The sequence below is a fragment of the Lagenorhynchus albirostris genome, chromosome 11, assembly GCF_949774975.1.
Source record: "Lagenorhynchus albirostris chromosome 11, mLagAlb1.1, whole genome shotgun sequence".
Lineage (NCBI taxonomy): Eukaryota > Metazoa > Chordata > Mammalia > Artiodactyla > Delphinidae > Lagenorhynchus > Lagenorhynchus albirostris.
The window spans coordinates 64,048,863-64,062,378 of NC_083105.1; the positions used below are offsets into that span (position 1 = coordinate 64,048,863).

The 13,516-nt window shown below is 57.7% G+C and overlaps 1 protein-coding gene across 3 annotated transcripts; it reads right to left on the reverse strand.

Annotated features, from left to right (window-relative positions):
- Window positions 1-677: 677 nt before the first annotated feature.
- Window positions 678-13,066, reverse strand: CACNB3 (calcium voltage-gated channel auxiliary subunit beta 3). 3 transcript variants are annotated; one of them, XM_060166363.1, is made up of 13 exons: window positions 13,010-13,066; window positions 5,846-5,968; window positions 5,501-5,623; window positions 4,924-5,039; window positions 4,576-4,640; window positions 4,356-4,375; window positions 4,077-4,157; window positions 3,807-3,865; window positions 3,529-3,638; window positions 3,074-3,225; window positions 2,765-2,860; window positions 2,501-2,650; window positions 678-2,045 (listed from the first exon to the last, which is right to left on the reverse strand). In XM_060166363.1, exons 1-13 carry the CDS (start codon window positions 13,049-13,051, stop codon window positions 1,731-1,733), a joined length of 1,452 nt encoding a protein of 483 aa, XP_060022346.1. In that variant the 5' UTR covers window positions 13,052-13,066; the 3' UTR covers window positions 678-1,730. The 3 variants fall into 3 exon arrangements, with proteins under 3 accessions (XP_060022346.1, XP_060022345.1, XP_060022347.1); XM_060166362.1 differs by lacking the exon at window positions 13,010-13,066 and adding an exon at window positions 9,610-9,837; XM_060166364.1 differs by lacking the exons at window positions 5,846-5,968; window positions 13,010-13,066 and adding an exon at window positions 9,610-9,837.
- Window positions 13,067-13,516: the final 450 nt, after the last annotated feature.

Genomic DNA, 13,516 nt, shown 5'->3' on the forward strand with positions numbered 1-13,516 from the left:
TCCCTCCCCTGCTCTGGCTTCACAGAACTTGAAGCTCTGGCCTGGACACCCTCCAGGGAGCTTTGCACAAGGGTGAGAAAGGAAAGCAGTTGTGAAACTTTGGCAGGTGAAGCAGTCAGAACCACTCTCCCGCCCTGGTGCAGTGTGCTTGACACCAAGTCTTCAGGACCTTTGCTTGTGGCTCCCTAACTGCCGAGCCCACTGCTCATGGGAGGTTGTGGAGACAGGCACCAGAGGCACCACGGAAAGGTGAGCTGGGCCCGGCTGAGTAGGTTGTGGGGAGAGGGCTAGAGGGCTGCATGGCCTGGGTCCTCCCCCAGTACTCTTTATCACATGCTCTTCCTTACCCATCAAAGAGCTGGGCAAGTACCTGGAGTTCAAGTTGCAACTACTTCAGGACCTTTTTGGCCTGAGGTAGGGACCGTGTAAGGTGACTAAGCCTCTTCTCCACCTCCCCAAACAAGTCCCTTCTGTGCTGCTGAAAGTTTCCCTCCAGGCCCTGGGCATGGAGGGGTACCTGGGAGTATAGTGCCTCCGCTCTGTCCTTTTCCCTTCCCATTTAATGGGTTCTTTGTGAGAGAGAGGAGGCCAGGATACTTCTTTACCTCCTCCAGACTTGGCCATGCAGTGAGGAACTTGGCTACTTGAGCCAGCAGACATACACCAGGAGCCCGAGGGATGGTGCGTGGTGTTTATTAGTGATGACGGTGAGGTGGGGCAGGGTCCTGTGGAGCATGCTCTGTAGGTCACACACTAGAGCCTTAAGGTGGGTACACAGGGCCTCTGGGGGCTGTCCACTGGGTCCTATCTCTCCCCCTCTAACCCTAACTTAACAAGCAGCTGCTATGAATCAGGGAATAAAGTCTGAGGCCCGTATCCCCCAGGAGGCATGAAGGCCAAGAACAGAGATGACAGGATGCAAGAGCAAAAGAATGAGTGGAGCAAGAAGGCCTCTGAAGCTGTCCATACGTTCTCCGCTACACACGCCCTCCCTTCCCAAAGCCCCCATCCAGGTTGGCTCCCGTCTGCCATTTGGCCTGACCATGTCCTGGTCCTTCAGATGTTAGGAAGCTTCCTGGCAGGTGAGGAGAGCCCTTCCCTTCAAGGGCTTCAACTGTGAGGCCTTTGGCCCTAGCCCAGCCTGCCTGTGCTCCAGCCTCGTGTGTGGATGCCCCACCCCAGCTGATGGATGGGAGTGCCACCCTGTTGGGCTTTGATTGTCTCATTTCTAATGTGTGGCAGTGAGGCGAGTGGAGGCTCTCAGACCCCAAAGCACAACCCCTGAGTCCCTTGGGTTAGGATAGTAGCTGCTCAGGGACCTTGTTTCTTCCTCATGTCATGCTGCCCACACCCCACCTCCTTGTCACTTTGAGGGGGCATCCCTTCCCTGAGTCTGGTGGGAAGGCCCCTGCTAAGGGGATCCTGGCCTGAGGGCACTGCCCAGTGGGGCAGCTTCTTGTGCAGGAGGAGAGGAAGGTGCCAGGGGTGCAGCACACACAGCTAGTACCTGGAATGGGAGCCTAGGGGGGTCACTGTGCCCAGGAGGTGAGGGGGCCCCGCGCTTCTCCCAGAACCTTGGGACTGCAGGCAGCCCTGGAGCTGGGGCTGGGCAGGGGGTTTTGGGGGCTGAGCCTAGTGCCAGCCTAATGCCAGTCTAACTCCAACCTGCCTGGAGCGGGTGCCCCAGATAGCTGTGCCTGTGCCTGCCAGGGTCGGGCAGCAGGAGGCTGTCAGTAGCTATCCTTGGGCCAGGGCCGGTTGCGCTGCCAGTTCCGGTCATTGTGGTTGTGCTCCGAGTCCTGTGCCAGGAGCCGGTCTTGGGGGTCGTGCCCGTTAGCACTAGGCAGCCCCGAGGTGTGTTGGCGGTGAGGCTGGTACAGGTCCTGATAGGCATCTGCATAGTCCTCCTCCAGGTGGCGGGAGCTGCGCTGCGAAGATCCTGTCCAGGCTTGGCGGGAGCTCTCGCTGGCCTCATCGGAGGGCATCAAGCTGTCCCGCTCGAGGGGTGAGTGCTCCTCGCCACGCTCCCCTAGCAGCTGCTGGTTCTGGGGCAAGACAGAAGCTCTAAGTGAGGCCATGCGGACCTCGCCTTGGCCTCCCTGCCACCTCTAGCAGGGTGGGGATTTCTTCCCCCTCAACTCTCAGTCCCTGCGGACACGAAATAGTGCAAGGAAGGAGAAGCATACTGGAGCATTCTCCCACTTCAGACACGGAAAACTGGAGCTTCTGACTCCCACAAAATTCAGGCTCTGCCTTCAAGACAGACTAAGGAGAAGGGTTTGGAAAGTGTGTTTCTTTGGAGTCCTAAAGAAATAGCCTTTGATCACGCATCTCATTGCTTTATTCCCTCTCATCAGGAAGTGCCTTCGCCCATATGCCCTAGCTCTGCTGTCTGACCCTTTGGCCTTCAAACTGGAGGCGAAGGGTGATCCTCCGGGCAGGGAGGGGGCATTGTTTTGGCTGGCTTAGCCTGAGCATCTGTGCTTTTGGAAATGGCTACCTGAAGTCCTGGTATGGTACTGGGAGGGCCGAGAAGTCCAGGGCCGGGGGCTGGGTGGTGGGTGGCCCTCCAGTAGACCTCCAGGTACTCAGCCAGATGCTCACAGGCATCCTCCAGCTGGTTCTCATCCAGAATCACATCAAATGACTCCTGGAGGGAAGGAAAAGGGGGAATATTGGCTTCTTCTCAGCAGGAGCCCTCCACCCATCTCCATCACTCCCCCAGCCCTGGAAAAGCAAGAGCAGGCACAGGAGTACCACTCACTGGTGGGCACTGAACCAGCTTATCATATGCCATCATCTGTACAGTCAGGTGCTTCATCTGTGACTTCCCCCGGGAGCGGATGAGACGCTGGAGTACCTGAGGGAAAAGGGCAGAGCTGGGCCTACAAAGAACTGGGCATGTCCCCGACCTGCGATACTGCATGAGGAGCAGGCGAGGATGACTTAGAATTGTGTTAAGGGGCAGCAGGAAAAGGGGATTCAGGAGCCCTTGGGCAGGGACCAAGCAGAGTTGTACCACATTCTAGGAGGGCAGCCCTGTGGGCCTTCTCCATCACCACCACTGACTTACCTTCGGTGAGGATACTTTGACAAAGACGATGATGGGGGCCAGTGAGGTCTTGGCCAGCTGTGCTGGGTGGTTGATGGTGTCAGCATCCAACACTACTAGCTGCAGGGACTTGGCCAGCTCGAATATGCGCTCGATCTCACTCTGCACTTCAGCTATGGAGGGTGGGAGGGAGGGAGCGAGCCGCAATGCTCACCAGTGGCTCCACCCCATCTGACTCCAACAGGGCTTTGGGGGCTCCCAAATTGTGGATGGGAAGGGACTGGAGGGAGAGCGTGTTCATCAAAGCCTGGGCAGGCAGAGGAACAGAGAATTGAGACTGGGTTTGGTTCTTGCCAATCCTGGGGCAGGTGGAGAAGAGGTTGGGCAGGAATGCAGTTGTCGGGGAAGAGAAAGGTAGGAGAAACGTTCTCACTAACGCTTGAGTGGGCAGAGAAGCAGGAATGGGGACTTCTCACCAATGCTGGAGCGGGCAGAGGAACGCTCAATGATGGTCCTTTTGCCGGGATTGTTGAGCACAGATCGCTTTGCCAGTGAGAGGTCCGCTGTGACTCGGGTGATGGAGATCCTGGGGTGGGCATGGAGAAGCACAACCCACCTTTAAATTTCAAGCCTAGGCCCCTCCCTACCCAGGTCCTACCAATTTTCACTTTAGAGAAGCCCTTGCTACAGGCATCTGGAAGGAGACAATGATTTCTCCCTGGTTCTCATGCCTCCGCAGGCCAGGGCAGCTTACCTGCCATCAAACCTATGTTTGAGGAAGTCGAAGAGAGCCTTCTGCATCATGTCTGTGACCTGGGTGGGAGGGGTGAGGGGAAAGGCATGCAACTGACTGGGGGCCGTCTTGGAGGGGGGCAGCATCCTCAGGTGCGGCCATGGAGCCCAGCCCCTCCACACCCAGACCTTGGGGGATGGGGAGGGGGGAAACATCCCCTCCCCCTGTCCCTGGGCCCTTCCTGTGGCAGGTTTGGTAGAGGCAACTCTGGGGTCAGGGACCTCTTCTCACCTCATAACCTTTCAGAGAGGGTCCCACCAGCACCACAGGCCGCATGGAGGGCACCACATCATAGGGGGGAATATGTTCCGCCTGCAGAATTGACCTGAGTTCAGGCAAAGTCATGGCTGTGTGGCCTGCCCTTCACCTGACTGGGGTGGGGCAGATTCAGAAGTTCTGGGCCCCCTCCCCTCTGTGTTTTCTTGCCCCTCCAACAATGACTACCCAGAAACCTGTCCCCACAGCCAGAAGCCATGAGCCCCCCAAGCCCCAGTCCCTTCCTTGACTCACCTGCTTTTGCTTCTGCTTGGCTTTTTGGAAAAGGAAATAAAAGATTAAAGTTGGTGAAGCGGGGAAAGGCCCTGGGGGCACGGTATTCCCGTCCCCAGGGGAGACCCTGGGCTTCTCCCAGCTCCAACCCCTTCCCACACTGTTCACCTGGGAGACTCTCCCTTCCCCCTGTATCCGAGTTACCCACCTACCCAAGACAGGTGGGTTGAGGGGAGGCTACCTAGAGATGGAGGAGGGGAGCGTCGGTTGCCAATGTCACTCAGGCTGGATGGGTTCCCAGATCTCCTAAGAGCAGAAAGGGAGGTCAATAAGCGTCTTTGTGTGTCTGTTCTAGACAGTATTTAATAGTTGTATACGTCTCCTCACATTTTAGCTAGTGAGGGAAGTGCATGTGACGGGAGCATTTGTGTGTGTGAGCTTTGATGTGTGTGCATTTATGAATGCATACGCTAGGTGTGAGTGTGCATATTTGTGGGGGGGGATGTGTGTGCATGTGTGGTGATGTGGACTGTGGGTAAAGTGCACACGTCTGGGGTGTATGTTTATTGAGTCACAGCCCTGCTCTCACCTGGCCTTCTGCTCCTGCTTGAGCCGGATGCTCTCGAGGCGCTGGGGGCTGGGGATGAAGGCGATGTCCCCACCCTCTTTCACTAGCCGCCCGATCCACCAGTCATTGCTGTACTTCTGGGGGTGGGGTGGAGCGGAAGGGGCGGTGAGAGGAGGGGACCCAGGCCTCAGTCCTGGCACTTCAACGTGAAGGAGCCAGGGAGGCATTGGGAGAGCGGGTCTGAGGAAGGCAGCGCGAGGGGAGGGGGGCAGGAGAAGGTACCAGAGGGAAGGGCAGCCAGGTTTGAGACCCCCAAGACTTCAGCGTGAGGCATCACAGCTGCCACAGGGAACCTAAGATGCAACTAATCTAATGGCTTACTTTTACAGATATGGAGACTGAGGCCCAAGCCAGGCCTTAGGAGGATGGAGACCCTGAAGATTAGGTCTTGGATATGAGGGTTTTATGGGGGTGTGTTAAGCATAAGAGTTGAGGAGCTTGGGGAACTTGTTTATAAATGAGGACCGAAGCAAGAGGAATGGGAACTGGGGCAAAAGCAGAGAGATTAAGTGGCTTCTATTTGGAGGGGGGTGGTCACCTCTTTAATGTGCAGGAAATCTTTGGCCTCAAAGTTGACTCCAGAGCCCTGGACGGGGCATTCCTCATCCAGCACACCACAGTAGCTGACATTGGTCCTCACAGCAAACGCCACAGGTTTGTGCTGGAGAATTTGACCATTGGTGCAAATGAGGGGAGCCTCAGAGCACCCCTTCCAGTTTCAGTGCCCCATCAGCAGAGGGCGGAGGCCCCATCAGTCTGCCCATCCACACACACACCCTTTCACACTCACACACATCCTGCCCATTGACCCCTCGAGACTTAGGACCTAGCACAAGTTTCCACCCAGTCTGGCCTGTCCTGCCCTCAGCCGGCAAGATGATACCTTGGCCCTTTCAAGCTGCTGCTGAGCCTGGCTCTCCACTTCACGCCGGGCACTCTCCCGGTCCTCCTCCAGGGATACGTCTGAGTCCAGAGATGGGCGGCTGGTATAGGAGCCAGCTGAACCCTGGCATGGGGGAGAGGCTGTGACCCATGGGCTCAGGTGTGAAGGGCACTAGAGAGGCACCTCCGAACCCTACAGTGGTGCCTCCGCTAACCTCGGCCTCTCCAGCTCCACGGGGGTGGCTGGGCCCGCCAGTCCCCCCTGTCTCCCCAAGAAGGGCCCCAGTGCCTCTGGGGCTGCAGAAAAGCCGGCCCAACCCATATGTGCTGTGATCTGGGCCCCTCCCCCCAAGCCTATTAATACTGCAGCCTCGAATAGAGCTTTCCCTTCCCTCCTTCCTCCCTTTTCTCCCCTTGACCATGTCCTGTTAGGCAGAGGGAAGTGAGATGTACTGAAGATGATATATTGGAGATGATTTGGAATCTTCGGAATCCAAAGACCCAGCCCTCTTGTTCACATCAGCCTGCAAAGCAGCTTGGAAATTATTTCCTTAAAATGCCTGGGAGGAGTACAGCCAGCCAGCAACAGTCAGGAGACACTGGTTGGCAAGGCACTGGTCCTGAGTGTCAGGATATAGCCACCCACCCCCTTAGATCCCATCTCCTCCAGTCCCTACTCTTCCAGGGTGAAGAGGAGGCCACAGAGCTCCCAACTCCAGAAAGTTACTCCCTCTCTACTCTCCCCACCCCCACTTTCTTTCCTCTCATACCTGCTGGGACAACTGGCCAGGTGTGGGCAGCAAACAAGACAGACTGACCAAGTGACACAAAGCTATCTCCCTAAGCCTGGGTGAGGTGGGGCCACACCTACCACCTGGCCTACATCTCCCCACCCCTTGCCCAAGGGGATATCAGCCCTGGAGGAAGGCTGAGGTGGTGCCAGGCAACCCAGCCAGCAGCAACCCTGGGGATGCAGGGAAAGGGTCTTTGGTAACCTGAGCCAGGAGAGTGTCAGAGTCCTGCCCATTGGAAGGGCCTTTGGGCAATGAAGGTGCATTTGGAGGGTTGCCGAGCTCACCTTCAAGGCCATGAGGGAGATGCACAACTGAACAAAGGAAGCTGGACCTTAGGGCAGGAGGACAGAAGTCAGGCTGGCTGGGTTTCCCCCTCAGTCTAGGGAAAAGGGAGTCTTTTGTTTCCTGCTTCAGTTTCCCCTCTTTATGGGCAGAAGTCTGAAAGTGACACTTCCATCAATTCTGAGGGGCAGGTGGCAGAGATAAGGCAGAAGCCTAAAGGGTCCGTGTGGGAATGTGTATGTGTATGTGTGTTTAGTAGAATGTTCTCAGGGTGAGGAACATTCCTTCAAGCCTACTGTGCATAAAGGCAGCGGAGGCCAGATTCTTGGTGGGGAAGACAAACTCACACACCTGCCCCAGCCCCGCCATGGGCAAGAGGACTGATCAGACTGATGTCAGCCCAGGTCCTAGAGCGTAAGCGAAAGACGATGTCTGTGGTAGACCCAAGGCATGAAGATAGCACAAGGAGGGAAAGTCCTGCATATTACAGATAATGTTCCCCATCTCTCTTGAGAACCAAATAAGGCTGGCTTGGCAGCAGGATAAAGAGCAGCTGAGCCCCAGGAAGAACCTTTGCACTGTCAGTCGACTGGGGGTCCTCCTTCCAGGGGCCTGGGGCACAGGAGACACCTCTGTGGGAAATGGCTATCTGAAGTAAATAGGGGCCAACAGGCTAGGAGGCAGGAGGCAAGGCAGGATGACCACTCGCTTTGATAAGTGTACATCAGATGCCTCCTAGTTGCCCAGACCTGTGCTGGGACAGGAGTCTGACCTTTACTCTCTGTTCTCCAGGATCTCAGCCTAATTTAGTCATCTTTGTGTCCCTGCCTGGGGCACCTGGGTTACCTGGCCTCTCACCCTAAGACGGGAATGACAGGATCTCTCCCTAAATGTTTAGTGAGTCGTGCTCAGACTGAAATCCCCTCTCCGTTATTCCCAAGTCCTCAGAGCTCACCCATCACTCCGGGAACAGGGCTGCCCGGCCAAGCATACTCTGGGGTCTTGCCTCCTCCAGCCCTGTTATGCCCAAACAGCCAGAGCCTCAGTACTTGGGAGCTGCCAGGAGTTGGCACAGTGCCCTGGTGGTGCCCCCCTTGCCTGGTGAGTGTGTGGGCAGGCTGCAGCTCCACTCTTGCCTGGCACGGGGGAAGGAGAGGAGGGAGATGAGCCGTTGGATTTATTTAGAGCCTGATTTCCCTCCTACTGCTTCAGAGGGGGCCCTGGGGAGAGCAAGGAGCCAGGCAAGAGAAAGGGAAGTGGGGGAGGGTAATCCAGGAACCAGAGAAGGGTGGGGAGCGAGCGATGGGTTAGCAGGCTGCCCCGAACACCATCCACACGTCAGGCTTCACCTTGCAACAGTCCTAGCCTTCTCAACCAGGGACAGGAAGAACCTTCTACGGCCCTCCAGCCCCACAGAGAGGTTCATTCTCAAGCTCACCTTGGCACCCTGGGCCGTGCCAGCTGTCCCTTCAACTGTCAGAAAGAGGTGTTACCACAGCCTTGAAAATCATCTGCTCTAGCCGCAATGTAATTAGCCCCAGAGGCCCAATCAACGGGGAACTGGGCCCCAGCAGGAGCCCAGTCCCAGGAAAGGACTGACAGCTGCCTATTCTGAGCCCTAGGACTCATCTATCTTGGACTTCGCAGCAAGAGATGGGAGAAGACTCCAACACTCCCCTTTCGACTCTGGAGTGCTCTACCCTCCATACCTATCAGGGACTCCTCCTAAGCCATCTAGTTGCTCTCCTAAGGAGGTCTTCTTGTAGGATATTTGAGAGAAGGGACTGAGCTGCTGCTGCCCATCCTTGCCCCCATCTTTCCAGGCACTCTCCCTGCGCTCTGAGCTCCGGGAATCACTGCCTAATGAGCTGATTTGTCTCAGTGGGTCAGGAGATAAAAGCAAAGAGGAGAATTAAATATTTATCAGCTGCCTGGTTCTCTGAGCGAAGAGCTTCCTCTCCATCCCCAGGCCCTCCATGCTGAGCAGGAGCTCAGGATGCCCGCTGCTCTGAGGATGCCTCAGCAGGAGGAGTGGAATGGATGGGGCTCAGTCAGCTGGCTCATCCATGTGCTGGGTGCCCAGTTTTCAGCCTGGGAGAGAAGCTGGGCTGGAGGCAGGGTGAGGAGATAAGGCAATGCTCAGGGATGGACAGCAGAAGGGGATAATGGAGGTCCTCAAGTTTTATGATCCGTCTGTCTGAAGAGGCTGGTATCGGATTCTCTGCTGTTCTCCAGGCTCCCTAATTTGTCCTTTACTTGAGGCACAGGAGGTCTGGATTGTCCCCCTCTGCAAGGGCCCCGGCTTCTCCTGTAGCTGTTGTGTTCAGACCCCATAAATCCTCCCTTAGGAACTCCAGACGTTGCATGAGGCCTCTCTAAAGCCTCTGTGCCCTCAGCCTCCAGCCCCTCCTCCCTCCACCCTTCTGTCCTGGGCTGTGGAGCCACCTGCTCTGAGCCTTTCCCCCACGCTGGCCCCTCTTGGCATACACCCGATACCCCTTGCTCTAGGACGGGGGCACTGGGGAGCCTCTGGCATGAAAACCCATCTCCCCACTTTCCTGGAGCGCCCTCCTACACGCCCTGCCCCGCCGCAGAGGCGTTTTTCAAAGTCCTGAACTGGGGTAAGGGTCCAAGGGAGATGAGGTGTCACCCCAACTTCCCCACCCCCACCCTCCCCGTGGGCACTCACCGCCTCCGAGTCCTCAAACCCGGGCACGTAGGAGTCGTCATACATGGGGGAGTCCGGGTGGGGGGAAGCGAGCGGCGCCAGGGGCGGGGGCGGCCCCGAGGCAGGGGCGAGGACAGCGGGCCGCGCCCGGGAGATGCCACCGAGCCCCGCAGCCCTGCGGGCGGCGGCGGAGAGCGAGAGCGCGAAGGAGGGAGCGAGTCGCGAAGACCAGCTGCTCCGAGCTCAAATCACCGCTCCCCCCACCTTACCCCCCCCCAACCCTGCCGGTCCCACCCCGAGCGCGGCTGAGGAATCTGGCGCCGGCTCCGACAACAATAGTGCCCGCCCACCTGCCCCCCCTCCCCGGGGGCGGGCGCGGGGGGCGGCGGGGGGCGCCGGCCACCCGCGGAGCCCGAGACCCGGCCGGGAGAGGTGGCCGATGGGAGCCGGGTAGAAGGTGGGTCCCCAAGCACCTATGGGGCAGAGGGGCGGCGGAGAGGAAGGGGAGGAGAGACTGCGGGCAGGGCGGATCCTGGCTTGGAGGAGGCGGGGCGAGGAGAGATGCAGAGACAGAGACACACGGCAACCCAGGAAATACTCCGCCGGGAAACAAAGGGCTGGAGCGGGGGAGGGGACGCGGAGACTGCTTGGGAGACGAGACCCCACCGAGAAAGGAGAGGGCGCAGGTTAAGGAGAGACAGGAGAGAGAGAGAGAGAGAGAAAGGAGGTACAGAGGCAGAGGGAGGAAGAGGGGAGGCAGGGAAGTGGGAGACTGAGGGAGACAGAAGAGGCGGGGCGGGGGCGGGGGGGCAGACGGGGGAGGGGCGGCAGGTGAGAGGGCGGGGTGTCTGGGCCCTGGCGGCACGCGAGACTCCAAACGTAAACCCCGCAATGGTACTGGGGAGGAATGGATTTAGCGACCCCAGGCCAATGCTGAGAAAGTAGCCCCTGCCCTCCCTCCGTCCCCCGCCCCCAGGCGCTTGGTCCCCTCAGTGCTGGGACTCTTGCAGCAAAGGACCTTGTTGCGCAACCTGTGCGAAGGGGGAGGATTGGGGCCCGGCCACCCTACACCTGTTGCGCGGGCAGATTTCATCCTAGTCTGGCCAGGATGGGGGTTCCCTTCCTCACTTCCTTGCCAAGGACTGTGCCAGGCATTGCCAAGGCATCGTGGGAACTGGCGTAGGGAGGGGCTGTTTTAGGCGAGCCTAAAGGGAAGAGGAAAGAAACCAGAGAGCCGAGGTCGGGGGATGGTCGTGGCTTGGACAGAAGGTGAGAGAGCCTGGCCACGCGGGGGTTGGGAGGGGGAAGGGCAAGTGTCCCCAGAGTCACTAGTGTAAGGCCAGATCCCCTCCTTAGCCAAAGGATGAGGCTGGGCTGGGGTGCCTAGTATCTGGGGTTGGAGCCACATGTGCTGCTCTACCAGTCAGTCTCCTTCAAAAGGGGCACCCAGATTTGACGTTGGAGACTGAACAGCAGCCCTTATCTTGAGGAAACTTCCTCAAAGATCCACCCATTTGAGCTCCAGAGCAAAATTATTCCTTTGAATTTTGATGGCCTACCTACCCCTTCATCCCCTCCCTCCCCGTCCCCTGGGGGTAGGGGTGGATGTGAGGTAGACAGAGGGTTACACTTGGAGAGCTTCACAGCTCAGTCCTTCTCCACTCCCAGTGTCTCACACCCACGAGGGTGAATCCGCAATTTGCTCATCCCTTTTCTTCCTGGGCTACGGAGGAATTAGTAAACCAAAACTCTGACAGGGTTGGGTGAGATCTACGGTAGGAAGCACTGTACGTGGGAGAGAGAGGAAGACCACCCGAACCAATTGGCTTCCCACTTATGTCACTGATTCATGTTCCCTTAGCAAGAAAAAGAGAAGGGGCCTCATCTTAAGACTATCTTTAGTCTGCCTTTAGTCTGTCACCATCCTGTGAGTGGTGCATTCCAGCCCTGCCCAGCATCTTGCTCCTGCTGAATTTGGTGAACAACTTTGTTGGAGCCCCTATGGCTCACTATTGGGGGAAGCAGTCTGCTTTCACGGTTCCCTCTCCTGAGGCCAGCACCATTTGGGGTTTGGTTATATGTTGGATTCTTCTGTATTGGAAGTTCTCAGACACTGTCTTCTCACTTTGTGCCCTCTCCCAGTTCCTCAGTATTCCTTATATCCTCTTTTATTCTCTGTCTCTTCAATTCCTTCTGTCCTTCCAGAGGGGCAGAAAGGAGGCATGAAATGTGAAACGATAAGACCCTCAAGGTGCTCTCTCCTGGGAGATGATTCTAATGAAGAATACAGCTACTGGGGCTTCTGATTCTCCCCATCCCTGTATTTACTCTCCTGGCCTCTCCTTTAGGGACCCTCCCCACCACCAGGGTGTCCATGGGATTGTAGGTAACAGTGGATCTGCCATCAACCTCACTCCTTCCTTACACACCTTGTTGTCTTCATCCCCATCTGGGACAGTGGTGTCTAAGTCTGCTCACAGAGCATGAATTACCATGCTAACCACCCCCACCCCCGGAGATGTGTTCAGGTTCCTCATACCTGGCCCATCCCCTGGGTCCTGCAGGAGCTTCGGAGCCTCTCCCTGGTTCCCTTCTCTCTGAGTTGCTACTCACTGCCGCCTTCCATTTCTCACCTTACCCACACCTGCCTGCTCTAGTTCTCATGTAACAAGACATGTGCCTGTCAGTATCCATGTGGTCCCTAACCCCTTTTCTTTTCCCTGGCTGAGCATAAGAAGAGAAAGCTGAGGGGCGGGGAGGGGAGAAAGGATTCAAGGAGAGGATTCCTCCTGCCTTCCTCTTTCTTAGGAGAGAGTCATTAGAGTGGTAGCTGGCAGGTACTCAAGGCATGCAAGCAGGACATGGGGGTCTTGGTGGTGGTGGGGAGCCTGAATAACCAGGTTTGGGAGTTGGAATTCTTGGGGGCCTCCAGAATGCATTCTGGCTTCTCCTGTAAGTGCACCAGGAAGCGGGACAGATCCCAATCCCTGAGTGTTGAATGGGGAAGCTGAGGCAGGAGCTAGGACCTCTAGGAAGTCCTTCTCCCCCGCAGTATTTAAGATCTGGACAAAGCCAAAGCCCCTAGCATTTAGCTGCTGGGCTGCCCCCAGGGAACCCCGGGAGGGCTCGCGCGGGGTGGGGGGTGCTTGGCAGAGTCCTCCTCAGTCCTCACATCTAGCCCCTTTCCTGGCTCCCCAGACAGTCCTCCCTCCCCCCGCCCCCACCCCATCCCAGTCCCAGTGCTTAGAAGCTGCCAGCACTGGCCGCTCCCTCCTTTTCTACCTGCCACCTCTACCCTTAGCCTCACCTACTCGGCCTCCCTCCCTCCCCATCGCTGCAGTGTCCCGCAAATGCGGGCCCTCTTCCTAGCTCGCAGTGGGGCTCTCCTCCCACCCACTGGGGAGGGGACCCTCGCGTTTACCTCATTCAGCAGGAAGGTTGCACTGGAGTCAGAAAAAGACATAGACCGGGCTGGCGGCCTCTCCCCCTCCCCCGGGCCAGGGGCTCCGAGGCAGGAGCAGGACCGGGCCGCTGCTCTGCACACTGGCTCCCGCCTGCACGCCTGGCCTCGCCCCACGACCGCCAGGCTCCGACGGCTGCTCCCTTCCCTCTCTCCGGGTTCCCTCCCCCTTTCCTCCTCCCTCCTTCCCTCCCTCCCTTCTCTCTTCCTTTCTCTCCGCCTCTGTCACTCTCTCCCTCCCCTGTCGCCCTTCAGTCCTGCTCTCTCCATTTCCGTCTCTTCCTCCTCTCTACGGTCCATGTTCTCTTCATCTGGTTGCCTGCTACTGTCCTTCCATCCCTATATCTCGCCTCCCTTCTCCGACCCCCCCTCCCCCATCTTCTTCCTCAAACCCCTCCCTAGAAAAGATAGGGACTCCGGAGCTCCCACCGCCACAGGCAGAAGGGCGGCAGTAGCTGGGGGGCTGCC

Excerpts from the sequence above, each read along its gene's own strand:
- CACNB3 (XM_060166362.1), bottom strand. The coding sequence starts at position 9,654 with ATGTATGACGACTCCTACGTGCCCGGGTTTGAGGACTCGGAGGCG. Across the intron at positions 4,158-4,355 it reads CCAAGCAGAAGCAAAAGCAG|GCGGAACATATTCCCCCCTA; the intron begins GTGAGTCAAGGA and ends TCAATTCTGCAG. Across the intron at positions 2,861-3,073 it reads TCAAAGTATCCTCACCGAAG|GTACTCCAGCGTCTCATCCG; the intron begins GTAAGTCAGTGG and ends CTTTTCCCTCAG.